Below are 25,060 nucleotides of genomic sequence, written 5' to 3'. Positions count from 1 at the left end.
TTCCTTCCCTCCATCCTTTTCTAGCATCATGGTCATGGGAGCGTCCCTAGTTGTCTGTGAAATGCACATGCACTCATAGCAACAGAACTACTACCTTAATGAGAAAAAGTCATAAAAGATTTTTTTAACTGTCTTTCTTACTTACTTTCTTTCTTTCAGAGACCCACCATGGTCCCCAAAATACGGCAAGGTGTTAAGTGGGACCCAAAAGTGGGTTTCCAGATTCCACTAAGACCATATGACAGCTACACCATGATTTTGTGTTCCACCAATGTTGACGGCAAGAAATTCACATCAAACTTCATCCAGCTGCGCCGCAGTGAGTGCTTTATTAATGGTGTCATTCTGCAACATGCAGTGCTCTGGTGTAGTTGTTCATAAACTGACCTTTCTGTTTGTTATTTGCTGAATTTGCTGAATAATGTAAAGAAAGGCTGCATAATGTATTGTCTTCACCCTCATGGAAACATCAGTCTTAGCAATACTGAAATTGCAGAAGTGTGTATTAAATACCAAACATGCTAATGATATTTACTGAATGCCTTATTGTGTATTATGAGTAAACTGGCCAATCACAGGTCTTTTACATTCATTGGAAACATAAATACATATGTTTTCAATTAAAAAACATATGTTTTCATAGGTAATGCATCCACATAATCTAAATGTGAACGTCCTGACTGGATACACTCTGTTATGAGTATGCCCCGCTGGTGACATCCCACATGAAAATAAGTTGTGGCCTTGTTCCCACACCTTAATAAGTCGTGGCCACAACTTAATAATCTTGTTCCCATGTCTTTCTAAGTTGTGGCCACAACTTTTATTTATAGAGGTTTTATTTATGTGGGATGTCACCAGCGGGGCTCTGTTTGGAGAAACAATCACTAAGAGCAAATATGATGCTTATGATAATTAACAAAGTAACATTACTTTTCATACTTTTTGTCATTTGTTTTGTAATCTACATTTACAACTGTACAATCTACAAAATGGTACAATAACAATTTGCGTGTCCAAATGCTTATGAGCCTGACTGTATGTACAGTGTAATGCACTCTAAACAGATATATTTTGTTTACTGTAGGGTACCTTTGTGAAATAACTTATTCTGTAGTTTTGTGAATGTGCTAACTTAATTTTTCCCAGTCATTTTTTTTTCAACACAGTTCAGTGGTGGTCTAAAACCTGACAATCTGTAATGTTTTGGTGGTATTGCCATCTGTAAATCAAAGCGTTTTTGTGATAGTTCTGTTTTTAATCAGCCATAATTCAACAGTATAATGACAATATTAATCACTAAAACAGCAAATAATGTAATGAGCATTTTGCTAATTGCATTCAGCCCTATTGTTCATTAACACAACTCTGTTCTGTATCTAGCTCTTATTCTGAAGAATGTTTTTGCAACTGCACTGCCTCAAAAAGTCTTGGTTGGAGACACTGCGATCCTCAATTGCTCTGGAGAGACCACATTTAACGGCCGGATTGAATTTGATTGGCAATTCCAGAATAACCCTGTGAGTTCTAAGCACCTCTCTAAAGCATACACACCAAGAAATATGAAATCACACCATCACCCTAAATATTGCATTTAGTATTGGTAGAATGTAAAGCTTCAAGAGTGGCAGTGTCCAGAGGGATAAACATAAAACATTTTTCTATCCTCCAGATCAGTCGTCTTCATAAAACACAGAAGACAAGGGAGGAACCTGGCGAAAGCACTGTAATGACTAAGGCAATAATCATACCTAATATTACTATGGAAGACAAGGGCACCTACAAATGCACAGCGATGCTTGAAAAACGTGTGATGCATGATACTGTAAAGCTTACTGTCTATGGTGAGTATGTTAAAGACAATGCTGTGGTATCACTCATTCCATACACTCTGACAAATAAAGATGCTACAATGGTTTGTAAAGAAATGCCATAGAAGAACCATTTTTTGGAACCATGTTTGTAAAAGTGTGTGTATGTGAATGTGAAGATAATAAATTGGCAAATAAACCTTTAATCAGTCAAGGTTCTTTACATGCACACATCTCTATTACAGACATGGTTCTTTATGTAACCAAAAGCGGTTCTTCTACGGCATCACTTAACGAACCACTTTACTTCTTTTGAGATTGGACAGCAGGACATGTCATTACAAATGCAATTTTCTTCACGACTCTTTGCAGAGCATCCATTCCTCAATGTGAGCAGAGGTCAACGTAAGGAGGTTATCAGCATTATAGAAGGCAGAAAATTGGAGCTTGTGCCCCATGTCCATGCCCTACCTCCACCAGACAAAATAGTTTGGTAAGGTCATACAAATATACACACCAGTAACAACTGTTTTGCAGGCTGTAAATACGTTTCTCCATCTGTTTACACATGCAATTGTTAAAATAATGGTACAAACAATTGGATGTGACTGATATTTCAAACCAAAATTCAATACCAAAGGTTTTACATTTATTGAAAAAGTAGAAGTGACTGGGCTACTGTACTAAAATGTCAGCACCTGATACAAGCATTGTATTCCTCTGCATTGTAAATTAGTAAAAGGACTAAGATCAGCATCAACAGATACAAGCCTGAAAATATTCTGATATTGGGATCAGTCCACAATTCGCACATCAGTGTATCCATCCATAAAACTGTACTGCAAAGAAAAAATGGAGATTAGAATAGTGAAGTGGGTAGCAGCACTGTCCTCCCCTTGCCAGACTAGAGTTTCATTTCCTGTCTTGCCAAAAGCACCATCCTATCCTTGGGCTTCACTGTCAAAAATATACATTTAGTTCTAAATCTAAATCTGTACTTTATTCATTTGTGGGCCATACCCTCTGTCTTGTCTCCAATCTTTGTATTATCAGTATCTATTAGAAAAAAAAAGACTTGAAAAGGTCCAAATATGCATTATTCCCCTGGAAAAGTGTGGTGTACCTTTTAAAAATTGGACACAATACTGCAGTACCTTTGAGGTTATATTCACCTGTAGTATCTGTACAGTATTTATTTTTCTCTGACAATGTACACTCTCCTGTCTCTGTAACATGGGCTTAAATGCTCAGGATAAGAGCACCTGCCAAATATCTACAGTGTAAACACAAATTCCTTGTTTTGTCCTGTGCTCACTTTTATAGGTACAAGGATGGCAACCCCATCACAGACTCCTTATGCTATGAGACAACAGGTTTTAATCTCCTTATCAAGGAGGTGAAGCAGAAGGATGCTGGGGTCTTCACGATAGTGATCGCAAACAAGGAGAAGGGGCTTCAGAGGAACCTCAGCTACACTCTTCTAGTCAATGGTATGCATGATTAAGATGCCAAAGCAGACTACAAGGAAGTTGTTGACACGTTTGTCAAGTTGTCAAGTTTTTTCAGCAGCCTTTTCTGTCCTGCCCTCTGGGCTTGACTGCAGGTAGCTGCTAAGAGTGGAATTTCTGGCTTGCTGTTGCACAGGCTGGGTTGACCTAGTGAGCACAGCTGGAGTTAATTAGTGGCCTTTGAAGGTGCTTTGGGGATGTGTGGGTCTCGATCGCTGTACACTGAATTCAGCCACAGTCTCCACTGGACTTACCCTAGCGATTACTGGCTTATTGGATACACTGACCATATTACAGCATGCAAACAGAGTTTTAGAGCCTTAAGATTTGGTCTGGTAGGTTACTTTCAGCAGGTCACTCCATACACCAAGACTCATATGCATATGCACACCTAATAATAATGAGAAATTCTCATGATACATAATGTTGAAGCCTACCCATGTTCAAATCAGTACGCTGGCATGTTCCATGAAGTCTGAGAGAAGAAAAATGTGTCCTCAGTCTTTCCGTCCTCTCATACTTTCTAGGAATTCTCTGATCACAGCATACGAGAATAAGAACCTCTCTTTTGTTGCATATAAAAGAATTTGTACAGCAGTGGAACATTGTCCAGCTTGGCACACATCATTAGAGTTCCCAAACAACCTGCAATCACAAACAATGGAAGCCGAATTCAGAGATTCCTGGTAACAATTAGGAGTTACATCAAACAGCTTTAAACAACAATCCTCAAAGTATCTCAAACAAGGACACTGTGAGAGAAACTGTTCTCCCTTTTTCTCTCTCTCTCGCGCGCTGCTTCTTTTTTCCACTCATCTGTTTTGTGTAAATGAAGTCACGATTGTTCGTCTGTTATTGTCAACAGTGTCTTTCTACTGACCTTTTCACCTCCACTCTAACCCTAGTCTAATAATAGCAGTATTAGCAATAAGCACTTTCATAGAGCAGTATGGAAGGTGACATTTTTCCAACGTCTCTGTGTGTTCACAGTCAAGCCGAGGATCTCTGAGGAAGAAGTGGCTCCTGTAGGCCCTCAGACCTACAGACATGGCCAGAAGCACCACCTCACCTGTACTGTCTATGGAAACCCAATGCCCAACATCACCTGGCTGTGGCAGCCGTGCGAATCTAACCCCCAGCTCACAGAGTGAGTCAGCATTGCAGCTTAAGATGCAATTAGCCATTGCCTTTTCAAAAAACAAGCATTGCAGAGTTGTCGTCTACACTTTCTCAGAACCAGAAGATCCCCTTGTAGAAATTGACTAGGGCTTTTAGGGACTGGAGGTTTGTTTTGATTTCGCTAAACACAAAGTAGGGGTTGTTTGGGGTGTCTCATGTCTGACTGGGCAGAGTGCTTTGTGTTTGTTGTGAAGAGTGTTTACTAAGTCTCTTCATTTCTTTGGAAAATAAAATAAATGACATCAGGAATCTGACCAGGGGTCGAATAGTTAACTGCCTGCTGTGCCTAAGTAAGCCATTATTATTTCACTTCTCATATTTCATGTTTTCTCTCTTTGTACTAAAGGACCAGGCTACTTTAGGACATGTTTTTTTATTTACTTACTTTTATTTCTTTTAAATATTTATTTCAGGTTTTTAGTGTTATTGTGAATATTTTGCCATGCTGAATTAGCTGAAAACATGCAGCTCAAGGATGTGACCATTACTACCAGGCTTTAACATGGAATCTACTTCTAGACTATCCTTCTACACTGAAAACACAAAAATAAGCCTTATTTATTTCGCTAATAATAATAACCCTGAATGACCCACTGCTACTCTCTTGATCAGAATAACTCACAGCTTCTCTTCCAGTGAACCGAGTCTATCCTTTTGACACCCACACAAAATAAAGCAAGACTATAACTACACAACTTCCTTCAAGTCTAAAGCCATTAGCTTTGTGGAGCCAGAGAGGATAAATGAGTTGCGCTGTCCCTGAGCTAGTGCTGTGCTGCTATCTGCTGTGAATATCAGCCTGCAACCTTCAAAAACCAGATGAATTCTCCCAGTGCACCCGACTGTCGAGAGCCATAGATTTGCAAGATCAGTCAAACAATAGACAATTACCCCTTGGGTTATTGAAGCAGTAAATTGTAATGAAAGCAATTTCTGGAAAGCACACAAGACCCAAATTATTTTGCACCTCAGGCAGTGTGCTTTGACAAGTACTCTTGTTAATTACAAGTAATTATTGGTTAAGGGACACATTTGCCAAAATTGTGACAGAAATAATATTTAGGGTCAGCTATGCCAAGGGCCCTCTTTTCTGCAGAATAAAAGAAAATCAGTTATGGCAGTGGAAACAATAGCACATAAATGTAGCTGTTGGAGAGGCCTGCTTTTCAGCAGCTAATGAGGAGGGGGGCACATCTGTCAGATTAATTGCTGTAGTTGAAGAGAAAAAACATTCCTCTACATTGCAGTATAAATGCTTTGTCTCAGCAAAAACGACTAATGTCTGCAGCTTTTAAATCAAATCCATCATATTTAAGTGATGCTGAAGTCATGACTGTTTGGTTTTAGGGTTGTAGTGTTAATGATTATGGAGGATCAGGGGTATGGAGGTGACTGTACTAGCGCTGATGGGAGAACGTCCCAGGGTCTCTTACAATCAAGCGGGTGAGAAGTTATCAGCCGTGCCTTGTTGACCAGAAGAGTCTGGGGATCAGCCTTATCTCAGGCAGCCAGAAAGCGGGGGTATTTCCTCTGTTGGTGACGCATGACTCAACCCTTCCTGTCATGCTGTCGCTTCCTCTCTGGCCTCTGCTCTCATTAATCCAATTGTTGCTCTCCTCAGAAGGATGCCGAGTAGCCTTTTGTTGTCCTTCAGACCCCAAGGACTGAGGCAGGCAGCTCGACACGCTACACTTAAACACAGTGAGGCAGAACAAAAACAACAAAAAAGCAGATATTTCTCAGTGCCCATTAAAGCTTGGGGTCAATGGCGAAAGGCAAACAATCTTGAGTGGCATCAGTTAAAAGAGCTGATTTTTCCCATCACTTTCATACCAGATGTTTATGAAGGAAACTCGTTTTCTAACTGTTCATCAATAGAAAGACAGGGAAAATGCCCTCTGTGCAACTCTGTGGCTTCATGCTCTGGTATTTCCTTGTGTGCGTTTCGCTATGTTCAAAGGCAAGAACATCCTCTTTGCAACTCCTTTTCTTAGAGGTTGCTGATTTCTGCAGCCAAGCCAGAGACCAGGAGACTAGGCGTGTCTGAATATTTCAGATTTGTCCACACCCTTCAGATTTCAAAGTAATTTTAGCACATTATTTACCAGGGACTCAGCATGCTTATGACTTGTAGATCAGGTTTTGCTGGACCAGGCCAGATTCAGACACAGCTAGGTTGTTGCACTTCTAGGAACAAAAATCTAGATTCCGTGTATTGTAAAAAAAATTGCAGCATTACAGGAGAACAAAAAAACATTTAAAAGTCATAAGCCATTTTAGACTTGAAATTATTTTGGTCTATTTATCATAACATTTTGGAATGGGGAAAAACTGAAATGAGAGGTGTCCTTTTTTAAATTCTGGGGGGAAAATGAGGAAAAAAATATAATTTTTGGTCATGAGATCACATTTGGATTCCACTTTACTGCACAAAAAGCCATGTTTGAACACACCCCGCTCACATTGTGATTAGATTAGGATCAGATCACTCAAAACACATTTAGGGGTGGTCAGAGATGGTTCTTAGTCATGTGTAACCAAGTGTAAATGGAAATCATTTTCTTTGTCTTCTCTAACACACAAAGTAAACCTGACAATCAACAAATTCATCAGGTGTATTTGAGCAGGAGAATCACCAAACTGTGCAGTAATATGGCCCTCCAGGAACAGAGGCCCCCACCACTGCCGCAGAAAGGGTTAAAATGAGAATATTATGAAACATTATTTGGACGTTCTTCAAATTTTAAAAGTATTTGTTTCACATCTCATGCAAAATGGTAAGAACAGTCAATGGAAAGGTTCTTTAAGGAAGTGAGACTTGACATTGCACACAATTTAAGAGAAACAATGTATGGTTGATGCACAGGAAAGTAAAGTCTTCTGCTGGTGGACACAATTCAGTAAAAAGTGCAAATGGAACCAATGAAACATGTATGCTGTATAAACAAACTATATTTTAACCTTGTTTTGGCAATTACATCCTGTTTCCTCTACCTTACCTTATAGGTGCAGACTTTATACAGCTCCAATCACTGTTCAGGACAGCATGGACTCAAACTCCATCTATCCATTAAACTTCATTAATGAAGTTTCCACCAGGTCTGATGTGTTAAAAGGCAAAAACAAGGTGAGCGTGTGTTATGACTTATTTTTACTATCAAAAAACATGATGACTCTACGGAAAGGCAAGTCAAACTAACCTTTTCTTTTGTGAGTGGAAACAGTACATTTACATAATCATCATACTGGCAGGAATGGCTTGTTATTTGGACTAAAAATGATCCAGTCAATCTGCTTTAATTTAGCTGAAAGTAACTGCGACTGATTTTGACCTTGAAGTGTGTCTTTGTAGAGAGGAACTGAATTCAGAGCCAAAGAGGGGAGCAAATCTGAATCACATGTACCATATTGCAAAATCATATGGAACGCTTAAGGACAACAGAAGGTCTCCTGAAATACAGCAAAAAAAAATCATACCAAAACTTCAGTTGAACAGCAATTGTAGTGTATTTTGAAGCACCACTTCTGATTCTGATTAATTATTTGAAATACCACTTTGCTCTTGGACTGTATCACAGTTTGGCTCCTGACCACAGTTTATTAGGTAACGTAGAAATGTCAGAGCATGTGTGTGTGTGTGTGTGCTTCAGTACACTTCGATCTAATAGCCACAGTTTCTTTCACTCTACTGCATAAAAGCTGTCAATCACCCTTTAATGGAAAACAGAGGCACGTAATGGGGCAGCTGTGGTAGAAGACAGCCTGTTTTGAAGACATATTAGTCCATCATATGAACTTTCACAGGCCAGTGGAATCCTCATTAAACAGGACAATGGTCCAAGCCAAAGTAGCTAAGCACTGTCCGTGTCCTTTAGTTTTTCAAGTTTCCTTGAATTTGAGAACATTTTTATTAGTCTAGGTGATCCACTACAGAAACCTTTCCCTTTCTCAAAAACATGCCACACAATACTATGGGAAAACCATCAAAGGCCTTTGCAAACTACATAGCCGCACCACATCAGAGCATATTCAACTGCATTATAGTTTAGTTAATGGGGTGCTAAGTCTGCCACTTTTTTCCACTATGCCTTGATTGCTCCCTTGATTGTATTGCCAAGACACTTCTTTATACAGTAGAGGCAGAAATATCCCTGGGGACCTTGTTACCAAAAGTGTTCTCCCTAGACTTAATGAAGTGCATGCTTTCATATGTAGCATTCGGGCATACTGTATTTAGTACTGTGCACTCAGTACTTTGGCCACTTGAAATTCTGTTTAAAGCAATAGTGTCTATATATAAGAAAAAGTCAAGAAAAAGTATGTGAACCCTTTGGAATTTTATGGTGTTCTGCATTAATTTATAAAAATCAAATTTTCATAAAATGCAATTTGATCCTCATCCAAGTCAAGTGTATTAACAAATATAATGTGCCTGAAATAATAACACAAAAAATATATGATCTTGCAGGTCTTTATTGAACACACTCATTCAACATTCAAAGTGGTAGTTGAAAAAGTAAGTGTACTTTTGGAATGAATAGCTGGTTAATAGACCCCCCCACTTGCTGTAGCTGTGGATCAGGCCTGCACATCATTCAGGAAGAATTGTAGCCTATTTTTCCTGGCAGAACTGCTTTAGTTCTGTCATGTTCCTCGGATGCCTCTCCTGTGTACGGCTCTTCAAGTCAGTCCATAGCATTTCTGTAGGGTTGAGATCTGGACTCTGGCTTGGCCACTCCAAAAGGCAGATTTTGGTTTTCATAAGACATCATGTTGTGTTTTGGTCAAAGTTTTACGGACTGTACACATAAAGCTCTAAAAAGCTCTTTTTGGTGAGGCATGGCTTTTTTGTCAGTCAAAGTAGTTCTAGCCCACAGCTCCTCCTAACTAATTTTCTTAAGAAGACTCCAGTTATACTAACACCTGACTCCAGCTTTTTTTAAATCATTATCTCAAGGGTTTACATACTCTATCCACTAGCACTATGAGTTTGTGTTATTATTTTAGGCACATTATTTGTCAATACGCTTGACTTGGATGAGGTTAAGTAGGGTTAAGCAGAGGATAACAGCAGGGTTAAGGTTAAGAAACACAAATAAACATTAATATCGTGTCATTTTATGTGTTTCAATATGTCAATTCACAATTGCTACATCTGCTTGTCTCTTATCAATACATCTATTTTAAGTTATACAATCAGGTGTGCTTGTGGTGGAATTGAACCAGAAAATATTTGTACTGTGTATTTTTCTTTTTTCTTTGTATTTATTCTAATGCTGTATATTATTCATACATACATTTGCTGTCTAAATATGTAGGTTTTGTATCTGGGTTTGTTTAAGTTTCACATATATGGCTGCATTCCACTACAGTGGATCTATAGTTGACTCTGTACCCACTCAACTCATTGACTCAAACAAGAGCCTAATAAAACCCAAAAGCAGCCCATCAAATAAAACCTCAGTGACTTACAAGTGAACCAAACTCATTGCCAAAACACACAACCCTTCTAATTGTGATAAAGATTTAAGATTATTTTCCTCCGTTCTGCTGGTCTGATAGAATCTCGCAGCATAAACGCCACGCCTACTTTTCCTGAGTGAGTGTTTTAGTCTCTAATGCACATAAATTTAGATGGAAGCCATATTTACTACATAGCTCCTGTGGCTCAGCCATTGATTCTTTATGGGAGTAAGACCCTGAGGTCAATGATAACAATGGCCAGTTTAAAAAGGTTGGGATTTGTTGAGAGTGAATTCCTTTCTGTCACCTCATATAAATTCCCCTGCCCTCATCAACAGGCTGGTAAGAGTCTGCTTCAAACCATGGCCCAGAGCCACAGATGGAATGAGAGAGAGAGAGAGAGAGAGGGAGAGGGGACTTGGCAGGTCACAGTGACCAGTAGGAAAAAGGGAAAGTCGAGGTCACTCAAAATGCCTAGCCAGGTTGTCGCCCAGCGACTGATTTCTTTTAGGTATAGTTAGTGATAGTTGGGTGTGCATGCAGCTCAAGAAGCAATGGAGTGTTCTTGCAACCTGATACCATAACATTACCATATGCTATTATTTATATCTGCTAACATCCTAATTTCTATAATGAACCTGAAAATGTGGAGGAAGGGACAAGCGTTTGTTTCCAAAAGGACTCTAAAACATGTCTACTGAATACAGATTACCATAAGCCTTCTTGGATCTTTTTCTGGTCCTCTGGAGCAGAACCAATGCAGAAGAAATCCTCAGTGCTCAGAGCTGAAATCTAACCGTTCCATTGCTTGCACTTGATGAGCTGACTGACAAAAATGATAAAATACTAAGTGTATCACTCGCTTCTATCCAGAGTCATTTTTTCTCTGAGTGTCAGCTATAACAGGTCTCAAACACAATAGCTGAGCGATGTCAGGAAGTTTACATTGAAAAACAGAGTGTAACGCCTTACCTTTGATGTGATGGCTGCTCACATCTGGTCCCTTGCCAAAAAAATATTATTATTTTGTCTACTTCACCATTTAAATGGGTTCCATTGAATAGTTACAGGATCTACAAGTGCAGCATTGTCAAAGTGCATCAGGAAATGACATGGAACCCAGGCACTCATTCTCAGCTGTGCTCTCAGTAGTGCAATTGGCCTTAAAAGCTCCAGATGTATCCATCTATTAATATGAAGGCTGAAGAGTGGAAAAAAGCCAGGTTCCGATTAGACAAATGGCCCACCTGTTAATGGCAAATTTAGCAGTAGGTTGATGGAGTTTTCTCTCAGAACTAACACACAGGGAAGCCTACTGAGGCTTGCAAGCTGGACTGTGTCAGGTTGCCTTTAGAAATACCGCAGCCATCTAAGCACTGGCCCTGAAGGATTGGAAGTCCTATCCCTGATAAAGCTCTCTGGGTGGATAGGAAGGTCCTCGGTTTCACATCCACCAGATAGCGCAATGCTAGCCAGTGTGGGCGTCTGTCAGGTGATGCAACAGAATTGGCCTTTAGCATTCTCTTACCATGCATGATGAGCTGTACAATGATGCTGCATTAGCCACAGTTTAAAAATATGCGTTGACTGGCTTCATTGACTATCATTCCCCCTCCATGCTTGGTAGCATTAAGTGATGATCTCGCTATCAGATGGTTATTCTCAGTGTCTAAATTGGACAGAAATTTGGGTAACCTACACCCATCCAAAAAAAATGCTGTGCAGATATTTATTGAGGTATTGTTTATTGCAATGCTTATGCTTCTTCAGCATATCTTCTTTATCTATTCTCACAGACCATAAGCACCTTGGTTGTGACAGCTAACGTGTCAGGAGTCTATTCTTGCAAAGCCAGCAACGTGGTGGGGGAACGGACCATAAAGACCTATTTCTTTGTGGATGGTAAGTGAGTTAGCCATGTATAATGAGGGGTTCTAAGACCAATAATTACTTCTTTCCAACAGGCACAGGTGACATTTCAATGAGATTTGCTCTGTTGGGTTTCATGTTTATGGCAAAATGTACTGTAACAAGTGGTCATGTGGTTTATATTGACCTACACATATGTAATGAGTTGCTTAACACACCCAAGAATGCCCACATTGGATTGTGCAATATGGAGAGCAGTAGGGGGCATTAATTGAAACCATGTCACTACGCTGCAACTGTTGGCAAGGCAGCTTGTTTCTCTTCTCCCAGTGGCCCTGCTTCAATGCGATTAGCTTTTATATGCAGCTGACCAGGTTCAAGTGTTCCTGAACCCAAAAAAGAAAAAAGAAAACATTTAGCTGGGGAATTATGTAATCGAGAGTATGTCAGCTGCCTCTGCACCCTAGGTTGGAAATATTAGGAAAAATAAAACCACTAATGTTCCTTGGCCTGTCAGCAACTCCAGACTTCCATTACTTACTCCAAGAACTTAACAATAACTCTTTTTTAATTTAACAATGCATATTTTTTATGTTTTCCATGAAGTTGCTGAATGATAATCCTTGGAATATGGACAAACAAAGACACTAATCTTGATAACTGTGAATGAAACAGGTACAGGCAGCAAGTAGTACCAATGTGCCAATGTTACCATGCTACTCTGTAGAATAGCTCATGTCAGCATCAGGCTGACAAAGAGAGGGAACTGAGCCAATAATAGGGGGGGTTATGTGGTAGAAAGCATAGAGGTGGTAAAACTACAGATGACAGGTTGCAGGGGGCCTGAGAAGAGAATACAGTGGCTCTGAGAATAATGTGCGCTATTGCTGAGGTGGGGATGACTCTGAGCAGAGGAATGCTGGTGAGCAAGACTGAATTATAATAACAGCTGTCTTCTCTTACGGAACGCGAGGCACTCTCCAGCGCTGCGAATAAACAAGTGTGTTCCAGCTCCCCTGAGGCCCGGCCTCAGCCTGGTTCCTATTGTAGCCGCCTCAGGTTGGCCGTCACCGCCGCCATCCACTAGCAACGTGCTTCCAATTAGTAATGATGAAACAGGAAATAACTGCAAATTTGACATTCCTGGCTCAGTGATGTGCAACTTTTTTTTTGTTTATAGCGATTTAAGTTTATAAAATGTTATTAGGCATTTAGATCTTCCATCAAAAATGTTTTTGTAATTACAATAATTTTACAATTATAACACTTTGAACTGTGTAAACTCTTTTCGTCTCCTAGATCAACAGCATTCTTTTGAAGTAGAACCCTTGAAAGCCATTGAGGGAGATGACGTCACCCTAACTTGCCGGGGCACTCGGTTTCTCTATGATCGTCTGGGTTGGTATGATTCTCAGAATCGCCTGGTCCACCATGGCAGCTTCACTCAGCAGGTCGGTCTTTATTCCGTCTCTCTGTCACTTCAACTGAAGAATGTCTCCAAAAGCAACACAGCAGGCTATCAGTGCAAGGCAGTCTACCTCAACTCCAACAAACGGGTCAACACAAATTCTACATTAGAAATTGAAGGTGAGTTCCTTTAACAAACAGGTTCTTTATCTTTCTCCATGTCACATCTGTCTTCATTCATTCAGCCTACTCAGCATTTCCATTTTCTAGTATGAGATCCGTTCTCTTTTAAAACATCTGGATCATTGACTGTTTTGAATTTGGCACGCTTGCTGCTATCAATGAATCGATCTCGGTTACAGATGAGTGTGCTTATTTTGTAACCCGGCTTTGATTTGAGCAGAGAGGAGCATTCCCAAGCTCGAGCAGAACCTGACCAATCAGGATGTCAACAGCAGCAGCACTCTGACACTGGCCTGCCTGGCTCACGGTGTTCCACCTCCGTTCATCACGTGGTACAAAGACAAGGTTCCTGTCACCAAAGGACCAGGTAAATAATCATTCCCAGTCATCTTTAGGTTCCTTATAGCATTGAATATAGAGATTTCTAATGTGAGGAACCAGTTCCTTTGAAGATTGCACACATTTAGGAACTTATTGGTTAATAAATGCTGTTACAGCAAGTCACACAGGTGAATGACTCATAATTATTCTTATCAAAACTCAGGAATTACCCTGAGAGATGATGGGGTCCTGATCATCCAGAGGGTGAAGAAAGAGGATGAGGGAATGTATGAGTGTAAGGCCAGTAATGCGGAAGGAGTGGCAACCTCTAGTGCAGTCATTACTGTATTGGGTGAGTAACAGATCAGCTGACCTTTACCTTCTTCCCGTTTCTTGTAACAAAGCTCTGTAAATTAGTACAGCTGTGGCACGGGCTACTGTAATTCAGGTTAGACAGTAGCAAGCCACAAAAAAACTTTCAGCGAGACATTGTGATGCATGACAAATTGAGAAGTCCCAAAAGAGCTTTTCTCCAGACTCCCATGTGTTCAATAGGGCAAGTAGTTTTAGTCAAACTTTACTATTTAAGATATCCCATGAGATGGAGGCTGAAGTTCCTGGGAATGACATGCAGATTCCAGGGCAGTTTTTATGATGCGGGGTTCAGAGAGGGTCTCCTCACATGGGAGCTGACCTCTGCGCTGTCTGCAAGAAGCTTTGCTAATGACTGGCAGGGCGACTTCTTAAAAGGAGCACAGGGCTTGAAACTTGAAACACACCGAAGGAGAGACAAATGACCAGTTATAGTACTCAATCAGGCCCGTTACCACCACTTCCTCTGCCATTCCATCCCTTCAAGTTCTCTCTCTCCCATAGATGATCTCTGACATTCCCCTCCATTTTCAAAGTGGCAAAAGCTGGCTTGCGAAATTGACTGAATGAATTTGGGAAATATTTGCATGTGTCTGCATGAAGCTCAGCCAACATCTCCCATTCAAGCAGAGAAGGGAGTGTTTTGATTGCTTTATCCATTTGTTTCTCCTCTCCTTTTGGAAAATCGAAATTCCTAATGGCTTAGGCAGTTTGCTGACTGTTGGAATTTTTGCAATGGATCACTGAGTGCTGAGTATGCGATAAATAATGTGCTGTTCATAGCCTAAATAAACACTGCACAAACAATGCCATGTGTCCTCACGTCCAACACGTATACAAAACGTTGGTAAAACAGAAATGCCAGTAAAGTCAACAGACATGTCAGTGAACTGTTTGTCTTAAAAATGCCTTTTTGCATGTATGCGTGTTTGCATAACTTTAGGTGATGAGGGCAAGACAAATATTGAGGTGATCATCCTGGTGTGCACTGGAGCGGCCGCCACCTTCCTTTGGATCATGCTTATCCTTTTCATCCGCAAACTGAGAACGGTAAAGACTACTTCATTTCTGGTCAGCACTGCTACTATTTCTGCAAAGCACTAGTGTGGGCAAATTCTTCAAATGTCAGCTGACATATGCTAGAAAGTACTCAAATTTCTGTGTTACTGGTATTAGGCAATAGACTAAATGCTTATTGCTTAATCATGCAGTTTTAGATTAGGTCAGATTTCCAATCTGTGTTCCACTTGACTAGAATTAATAGTGTTCATACAAAACATATGGTATCTTGTTGCTCCTCCGTGAGCCACTGAAACTGTTCACTCTGAAGGTGCCCTATGGTATCTGGTACCAAGATATTGAAGGGAGACAAGACATCGAAGACAACCATATTCACCATTTGTGTTGGACACATATGGAATTTGTCCTTTTTGGGGCCTTTGAGCCACCACTGCCCCATTGATTTGACAGCAGAAGTTCTGTAAGTTGCAAGGTGCAGACCACTGTGAATCAGTTTTGGTGTTCTAGCAAATCCTACATGTAAACAACCTTAGCAAACCAGGCGACTTTCTTCCATTGCTCCATGTCCTGCATGTCTATTGTAGGAGCTGTCAGTGGTGAACAAGGGTTAGCTTCAGCACTCAGACCAATATGTGGCTAAATAGCCGCTCACCAAATTCATTTACATCTTCACGGCTGCTCATTTCTACTACATCCAACATGTTAAATATGAGAACCCCATCTCAGACCTTGACATGTGGCATTTTTGCAAAATGATCAACGTTATTCACTCATCAGAGGTAAAATATGTTTTGACTCACCTGAGTATAAGGCAATTTAACACTAGAGCAAAACTTATAATGGAAACTATGGGAAGCTATGAAACTACAATGAACACTTATCACTTATCACTCTCTGCTTTAATCTAGCCAAGTTCTGCAGATTTAAAGACAGGCTATCTGTCCATTATCATGGATCCAGAGCAGATGCCCCTTGATGAGCAGTGTGACCGTCTGCCTTATGACAGCAGCAAGTGGGAGTTCCCTAGAGATCGTCTCAGACTGGGTGAGCTCTATGCTTTTACATTATTCATTCACATTATCAGTTGTTGAAAAACCAACATCTGCAAAACTAAGAGTATAAATACATTGGAAGGAAAAAAATGAGTATTTTGCCCTTCTCTGACTTTGATGATTGCCTCACTCCGCTTTACCAGATTTTTGATAAAGGATCTAAATGACCAGTTTGCTACACATTCTTTACTGCTGTCCACAGACCTCCTATAGTGGTTGAGATTTTCCTCGTCACACATTTCTCAACATACTCCCACACGTTATCAGCAGTATTTAAATCGGACAAATCTGTTTTGTCCATGACCATCACCTAGATGGATCCCTTCAGAAACATCGTAAACATCTGCTAAACATCACAGTATGGCATATGCGCATCTGCTAAATTCCCTTTGACTGCCAGTGTATTACTATATCCTGTCTGAAATGATCCAGAAAACATTTACTGGGTTCACGTGCCTGAATGGCCGGCATCAGGTATCTCTGTCTTTTTGGGATGACAATATTGTGCCATTATTTATCAGCGACCTGACGCTGTCGTCCAGTCTTAACTACCCCATAAATTCCCTGTGGAGGGCCAACCAAGTGGTCCCAAGCTCAGCAGGTTGTTTTAATTACAGGCCCATATCTCTCTAGACAGGGCAACCAGCCTGATTTATGAGCTTAAAGGCACACTGGCAAACTCATGGCTCTCTTCTCCTCTGTATTTTCATCTTGAAATAGGTAAAACTCTGGGCCATGGTGCTTTTGGGAAGGTTGTGGAGGCTTCTGCCTTTGGCATAGACAAGCTCTCCACGTGCAAAACAGTTGCTGTTAAAATGCTAAAAGGTAAGTTCAATCATTTTTTTGTATTTGTGACAAATCTTTCCTTTTGCCCTGTTTCTGCGCTGTAAAACCAGATGAGTTAAGTGAACACACAATGTTTGAGAGAACGGATTGCCTTAAACCTTTGAAATTTGCCTGAACAGAGTACAAATAATGCAAATAAGTGAATTGTAACTCCATTTAAGCTGACATTCCTCAAATTCACTAGTTGCATATCACTTAAGACAGTGAAATACTGCCAGGACTTTAACTAACTGACATATTAACAAATGTGAGGTAGAAATGGACTCTACATGCAACTATTCATGTACACATTAACTTATTAACAAATGCCAACTTCACAAATGCAGATGACCTAATTCTGCATTAGTTCTCAGCATGTAGCATTCAGCCAACACATAGCCACACTCAGCAGCAGAGAAAGTGGTAACTTGCTCTCTCACAGCCTTCAACATTGAGACCAGTCAACTACAATACAATATGTGCGCAATAAGTGAACATATGGGGTAGGTAGCTTGGGGGAACACACAATGATGGTAAGTTGGGGGGTGGGCGGGGGGGGGGTGTACTTGCCTAGTATACAAGTAAATGATGCCAGGATCCATTTAACTTAATTATTAAATGAAGTAGAGCAGTTAGGTTGTATGTCAGTCTATATGAGCTTGCAGCATGAGATCAGACCCATGAGCTCTTGAATCTGTCCAACATAAAGCGAACAACAATGACACTGTTTTGAGGTAAAACAATCATAAATCGTTCTCACTCTTGCATGAACATTATCAAATGATGCAGGCAAAATTAACAGTTGTGCTTGAGCCATTGCACACAGAGGTTACAGCTGAGGACCCAAATGTCCTAAGAATTATGATCATCTGAGGATATTACATTTTAAATAAATGTCCAGGATCACCTAAGGTTCACAAATGTGAGGTAGAAATGGACTCTATGTGCAACTTTTCATGTACACATTAACCTATTAGGGAGATGTTTCAGAGATGATATGATTGTGTGAACCTAATCCTACAAAGTTACATCTCCACTTTTTGGATTTATGATTATATATATTTTTGCAGCATTCCAAAACTCAAGTAGTGCTTAAGGCAAAATGTGGAAAGTTCTATGAATTCCACGTGCCCCATAAAAAAATACATGCCCAGATATGCACATGTAACTGCATTGCAGAGATTGCTTAATGGGTCGAAGTCAAACAAATGTTTTTAGGCTTAGTGGGACATTATCTGCCTGAGGTTGTCCTGGTCAAAATAACTCGCCCCCACTCTCTTACTGAGTAGCCAGCAGCTTGTGGAGAGCAATCAGCTGCTGGGAAGAGCTATGAGCGCTGCCCCAGTGGTAGTGCTGTGTGATGATGATAAATCAGAGCACTCTAGATACGTAATTCCATTGGTGTCACATTATCAATCCTCCCTTAGCATTAATCATCGAGAGAGAGAGAGAGAGAGAGAGAAAGAGAGGGAGAGACTTGCCTGATGAGGCTTGCCTTGTACACCCTGGGTCAGCTCCTAATGAAAAGCAGTGCACTTCTCTAAAATTCCTGTGTGTTATGGGACTGCACTGTCTGCACCGCTGTTCCACAACATGATGGGAACTCTCTGATCAGCAGGGGGCCTGTAGTTCATTTTTGGGCAAATAAAATAACATAAAGACATACATATTATCCCAACAAAACTATAAAAACCAGTAAAGTGAAAGGCAGTGTCCTCACCTTCATCAACTCATCGACAATATGAACAATGCTTAGATTCCTCTCAATGGGAGTCCTGGGAAGAGGCACCAGTTGTGTTTAATTTACTACTGAGGGTTGAACATAGCTCTTGTGTGTCACTTTGATGGAGTTAAGCTGTAGGAAGCCTTACGTGTTAAGACAAACAGCCTCCCTCCATGACTCCCTGACCTCTTAGGGTCACCGGGACGGCACGCTTTGACCTACGTCTCTGATTCTCCCAATATGTGCAGCTCTGAGAATAAAATTCTTCCTTTTTTCATTATAGAAGTCTTTCTTGCATGTATTGCCTCCAGATGTTGATTTCAATACTTATAACATAATGTGTAGCATGTGCTGTACTGTCTGTTTAAAACACATTGCATGACAGATGTAACACAGCCTTAACCATAGTATCTTATCTGATGTATTGATGATCTCTGTTTACAGCCTTTTAAACTATCAAAAAGCACTCAAAGGGTTTTGTTTTCATGTTATAGTATAGTAGACAAACTGATGGCCTAAAGGCAAAGCCCAGTTACCCTGTGTGTTTACATAGACTCAGGAATCTCAGTTTATTTCCATGGATGAAACTCTTTTGGAGCTACTCCATATCTATAGAAAATAAGACTGGAATAACACAGATAACGGCAATTTAAAGGCAGCTTATGGTATCTTTGGGAGTTAAACAGAGCTCTGTGTTTGTTTTAAGTACATACATGTGTTTGTTTTAAGTAGAGGCTCAAGTTCAGGCCTAACCGCCAGCAATGCATCCCTCATTGGAATCGTTTCAGCTGTTAAAGATGTTCCCCCCTTCTGTATCCTCTCTCCTTGTGCAACAGGCGGTGCTACAAATAATGAATGGAGAGCACTTATGTCTGAGCTGAAAATCCTGATCCATATTGGCCACCATCTCAATGTTGTCAATCTGCTGGGAGCCTGCACAAAGCAAGGAGGTGAGAATAATACGACTGCTCCTCGCAACTTGGTCTGAACCGTTTGTCAGAGCAAGCTTAAGACATGAGCTCCTGTTATTTATGTCCTCGTTTCAGGCCCACTGATGATAATAGTGGAGTACTGCAAGTATGGAAACCTTTCCAACTACTTGAGGAGCAAGCGGGGAGACTTTGTTGTGTACAAGGTATGTAGAACAAAGCTCCTGATCGATTAAACAATAACGTTTTACAGAATCAGTGTCGCGTAGAGGAGCAGCATGGCATAAGCAAATAATATACAATGCATAAAGCAGAGAACAAACAAGAGAGAACAACAGCACTGCATACTGTAAATGAATGTGCCAAAAAGGGTGCCACAGAACACCCACTGGTGGTTCCCTTAGGAACACTTCAATGGACAGTCCTTTAGAGAAACACATCTGTAAAGAAGGTGTGAATAAATAACTGTTTTAAGCTGAAAGGACCTCCACATCATATAAAGGTTAGAATACACTTAGAAAGAACTCCCAAACATTATGTGGGAGGTATTTAAACCCTCTCCTCACACTCACTGACACTTCTTTTTCAAACATGATTCTTTTAAGGAGCCAAACCTTATTATTTTTTTTTAAGCGTGCAATTCATTTATACACTTGATTCAACTCTTCTGCTAATGAGCAAAGGGGGAATGATGATCTGTGTAGATTTAACACATTTATAACAATAAATTATGTTCAATTTTTGGCAAATAAAAAAAGTATGTGCAGGTCATTAAAAACTACAGTTGCCTTTAATAAGTTAAAATCAGTAATTAGTTTTGAATTGAACTGAAACCCAAATTTGTGAGGTCTTAAATTTTAAAAAAGAAACAAGAACAGAAATCCTTTAAAGTCTCATACACTTTACATAATATGGGGACGCTTGTGTAGCACAGGGATGTGCATTAAACTAGCATTACCTGCACTGTAAACTGTAATCATTGATTTTACTTTTTTAAAAGGTTCAGAGACTCATTTCGTCACATTAATCTACATATTTATTTTAAGTAATAGGGACCAGTTTGCTAGAGTAATGTTTGAAGTAAGTAGTGTTTACTAGTAATTTGCAGTTTAGTTACATTTGTGTGAAATGTCAGTTTGGTCAAAAATAAATTTGAAATGACACAAAAAAGTCTTAATACCTGTTCAATTGAACTTGCTATTTGGTGACTGTGTTAAGTTCCCATCCTGACATGTCTTTCTCCGTCAGTCACAGGACGGCAAGGCGGTGCGCTCGAGCTCGGGCTGTGATCTGAGTGAGCTGATCAAGCGCCGGTTGGAAAGCGTGGCCAGCACTGGAAGTTCAGCCAGTTCAGGCTTCATCGAAGATAAGAGCTACTGCGACTCGGAGGAAGAGGAAGAAGGTAGCGGCTGAGTGTCTTCCTTCCTCTCCGTTCACCCTCTCCCCCACTCCCCTCACCTCCGCCCCACCCTCCTTTCTCTGCCTGTTTTTCACCTTCTCAATCTGATAGGAGGCTTCCTCTGACATTCATACATACAATCAATATTTAGTGCGTGCCACTGTCACCCATGGTGCCTGCAGCTTGTTATTTTTTTATTTCCTGTCCAGCAGTCCTGGTACACTGGGTCATGCTGTCCTTTGACTGTTATTTCTGGTTTGACAAACTGTTTACTCAGGTGGGACTCTGAAAGGGTCCCACCCGCACCCCCTCCTCCTCCTCCTCCTTCTAACCCCCCTTGACCCAGGATCATATACAAACTGCACGTTTCAGGCAGCGTCTAAAAATAAGGGGAGCATCTGAGGAAAACAAGACAATTGCAAATACAAACATGGAAGCACAGTAGGAAATGTTTCTCTTCTGCATGTCACTGATGGATAGGAAGAGCTTTGTGAAGAGCAGGTTCCTTAAGGTTCTGCAGTGACTGAATTGTGACTTGATTGTGCACAGTCAATTTCTTAAAGTAAAAGCCTTAATTACATTTACATTTCATTATAAATTCTAAACTGGTGGTCTTAGATATTAGGATACAGAGAAATTGTAGAGTACAGAACAGAGTACAGAGTACAAGTCACACACACTTTACATATAAGGTCAATGTAGGTATGTGCATTAAATTAACACTACCTGCACTGTAAACTGTAATACTTTACTTTAAAAATGCTCTAAAAATGCCTCATGTTAAGTTAATGAATAATTTCTTCATATTGAGGTGAACTTCATAAGCGGCTTATTCTAAATAACATAGTGGATAAATTCTGAAGTTCAGAATCAACAGTTAATATTTATAAGAAAAATAAAGAAATTTCACTGAAAACTATAATTTAAAAAAAAATTAAGAGGAACATCTGAGGAAAACCCCTGCGAAGACAAATGTGGAAGCTTGGTAGGAAGAGCAGGTTTCATAAGGTTCTGTAGTGACTAAAGTGTAACTGTAGTGCCTAGTTTTTCCATTTATAGCTGACTGTGTTTTACTTTTCTACCTTTTCATCCAGAGCAAGAAGACCTGTATAAGAGAGTGCTCACCCTTGAGGACTTAATCTGCTACAGTTTTCAAGTGGCCAAAGGCATGGAGTTCTTGGCTTCGCGAAAAGTAAGACCTTGGACAAATTACTGCAATTGCTATACAAGCAGTTTCGGTTTCAAATTGCACTCGTCCAACAGCTTTCTGTTTAGCTTTTACATTCTTAATGCGGCACATCCTACTTAGCTAAATCCAGAGTGGTAAATTAACACTGAGCATTCAGTTATTTGTGACCAGTTACTCAACTGCTGTAGGTGATGATTTTTCTGCTTATTTGACCTTACCTGACTCTGTAATTATGTTTAAAGGCACTACCAGACATTCCCAATCTATCTTGCACTCTCAGTACACCCCCACACTCACAATAACACGCACACGTGGATGGGACTCATTAGCACAGGTGTAGATGTACAGGTAGTATGCAGACTGGAGTGTGTGGTTGAGTGGGGTGTGAAGTGCCTTACGTCACTACACCTGTGATGACAGTTCCACACAGTCGCATCAGCTGCTCCACATTATCACACCTTTCCTCCATGTGTTTCCAATGGCTATACACCACATGGTTCATATAAAGCCAAGAAATATGTGCTTCTATAAGACAGAATGTTCCTTCTCTTCACTTTTTGAAATGTATTATTGATGGAGCGTTTAGTCTGATTCCTTTCTTTCCATCACCCCCGCAACCCCTACCCCCCCTCTAGTGCATTCACCGGGATCTGGCAGCGAGGAACATTCTCTTGTCTGAAAACAACGTTGTGAAGATATGTGATTTTGGACTTGCCAGAGACGTGTACAAGGACCCAGACTACGTCCGTAAAGGAGATGTAAGTGTACCGTGTTACTGCAAACTTGCCAAAATACTGTGTTATAGGATAATATTGCTGCATGTTGTGATTGTGAGATCCCTCACAATACATGCAACAACACACCAGCCCATATTTGATAGAGAATTGTAAAAACAAATTGGCCAGGATAATGTTTATTGGTCAAAGAACTGTTTAGATTCTCATCTTAACTCCTAAAGAACATCTGTGATTGGTCAGTATGCTCACAATTTACACTAAACATTATGGGATGGTTTCTGAGCAACAGATTAAGGTTATTCCTAGACTACCATTGGCAGTGCAGTTTAGTCCACATCGGATATTAGCATCATAGTGAGCAGTTAAAGGCACATATACACACAAACGTTTTTGTATTGGGAATGCAGATGTTGCAATAATGATAAACACAATATTAAACACTATACTGTACCACATGCAGTAGATGTTTCTATTGTCAGTGTGGGGTCGCAATGTGGAGAGATACACATAATCATATAAATAGTTATTAAATCACTTAATTGAGAGGTTTAATAACAGCCTCAACCTGATACCAGGTCAGCGATTTTGCTAATGCCAAGAGTCTCTGGCATGCACTCAGTCATTTTTCAACAGTTCACAATATTGACAATGTTGTCCTATTCATAGGATGTTTGCTTGTGGTCAAGTGTGGTCAGGGGCATCATGGTGAATTCATAATCAAGTTTACAGTATTTCACAGGCTGTGTGTGCTGGATGGGAACTGGTGTAGGGAGTGGTTCTCACACACACACTGGAAATAAAAGTGATACATTTGATCATTTTCACACATATATGAGAACAATTAAAAAAACAGTAGTGTAGATGCATTTTTATGCATTTGAAAATCATGTGCACATTTGAATCAGATACATTCAACCCATCATTCTGTTAAGCCTCATCTAAGGTTATCTTTCCACATTTCTTTCCACAGGCCAGACTTCCTCTAAAGTGGATGGCGCCAGAGGCCATATTTGACAAGATATACACTACACAGAGTGATGTGTGGTCCTTCGGTGTGCTAATGTGGGAGATTTTCTCACTGGGTAAATATCAGTGCTGTCTTCAAGAGCCTAACCCTTACCATTACAGTCACCCTTACCATGACCGGCTCAATGTACACACGCCTCCATACACCAGGGTTTATGTACTTCTAGTAGTGCTAATTCGCTGAATGTTTTATGACAGAATATTTTGAGTTAATATTTTAAGTCAACTGGATTATGCAGCAATGAAACCCTTTCACATTGTCCTAAAGTTCTCAGAACTATGTTCACTACAGTGTTAAGTCCTTAAACAACTTAGAAAATAATTACATTATTGGTTTCTTTTAATGCTTCTTTGAATGTTATGCCAGTGAAACAGCTCCCACAGTATTTCTTTTTCCAAGCAGATTTGTACATTCAAACAGGAAAGCATTTTACCATCCGCCAAATCTAGATGGAAAGAATCACATCTTAGAGTGTCTTTATTGCAAGACATTTAGTAGAAATGCCCTGAGTTATCCCTCACATTTAGATCTGTCGTTAAACTATTACTTATGTTGTCAGCTTGAGAAAACAAGTTTTTTGCATTAGCACTGGATCTTCAGAAGAGAGATCTGTCTGTAGGTAATAAAAATAAATTAAACAGACTCTTTCTTCCCAACTGGAAATACCAACCATGTTACCATGTAGCGTTCAGTGTTAATGTTTGCACCAACTGTGAAACCACTGCAACCTTTAAGAGTACAATGCGTTATATGAGGGTCTACATCTGCCAAGGCCAATGGAAAAAAGCCTAACATGCACATCTGTAGACTTCCATCTGTAGGGATTCTCACACATTTTTCCAAATGTCTGCATAATTCAGTTATTCAGATGTAAACAAAGTAATTCAGAGTGGTTTGGAGTGAAATGATGCATTGTAGAGAAACTTTTACTTTTAGAAACTAGTGCTAATGGGACACATTTATACTGTTTTTCTCAAAAGTATCATTAAACAATTTCTCAGGCATCTGGTAGTGTATGCATAACCATTTATTTCTTTATTTATTAT

The 25,060-nt window shown here is 40.1% G+C and overlaps 1 protein-coding gene across 1 annotated transcript in view; it reads left to right on the top strand.

The window, feature by feature from the left end:
- kdrl (kinase insert domain receptor like) overlaps positions 1–25,060 on the top strand; it is a 58,220-nt gene that overhangs the window by 18,616 nt on the left and 14,544 nt on the right. The window contains exons 5-24 of the mRNA XM_072664091.1: positions 160–319; positions 1,384–1,520; positions 1,673–1,844; positions 2,184–2,304; positions 3,135–3,301; positions 4,310–4,466; positions 7,505–7,625; positions 11,758–11,863; positions 13,130–13,417; positions 13,641–13,787; positions 13,965–14,093; positions 15,057–15,163; positions 16,042–16,177; positions 16,906–17,010; positions 19,570–19,683; positions 19,780–19,868; positions 20,911–21,064; positions 22,156–22,253; positions 22,886–23,008; positions 23,958–24,069. Coding sequence (XP_072520192.1) covers positions 160–319; positions 1,384–1,520; positions 1,673–1,844; positions 2,184–2,304; positions 3,135–3,301; positions 4,310–4,466; positions 7,505–7,625; positions 11,758–11,863; positions 13,130–13,417; positions 13,641–13,787; positions 13,965–14,093; positions 15,057–15,163; positions 16,042–16,177; positions 16,906–17,010; positions 19,570–19,683; positions 19,780–19,868; positions 20,911–21,064; positions 22,156–22,253; positions 22,886–23,008; positions 23,958–24,069 — 2,743 coding nt within the window. The remainder of the gene's footprint in view (positions 1–159; positions 320–1,383; positions 1,521–1,672; positions 1,845–2,183; positions 2,305–3,134; positions 3,302–4,309; positions 4,467–7,504; positions 7,626–11,757; positions 11,864–13,129; positions 13,418–13,640; positions 13,788–13,964; positions 14,094–15,056; positions 15,164–16,041; positions 16,178–16,905; positions 17,011–19,569; positions 19,684–19,779; positions 19,869–20,910; positions 21,065–22,155; positions 22,254–22,885; positions 23,009–23,957; positions 24,070–25,060) is intronic.

This window comes from Salminus brasiliensis, chromosome 19 (assembly GCF_030463535.1).
Source record: "Salminus brasiliensis chromosome 19, fSalBra1.hap2, whole genome shotgun sequence".
Lineage (NCBI taxonomy): Eukaryota > Metazoa > Chordata > Actinopteri > Characiformes > Bryconidae > Salminus > Salminus brasiliensis.
This window is presented reverse-complemented; position numbering and strand designations above follow the sequence as displayed.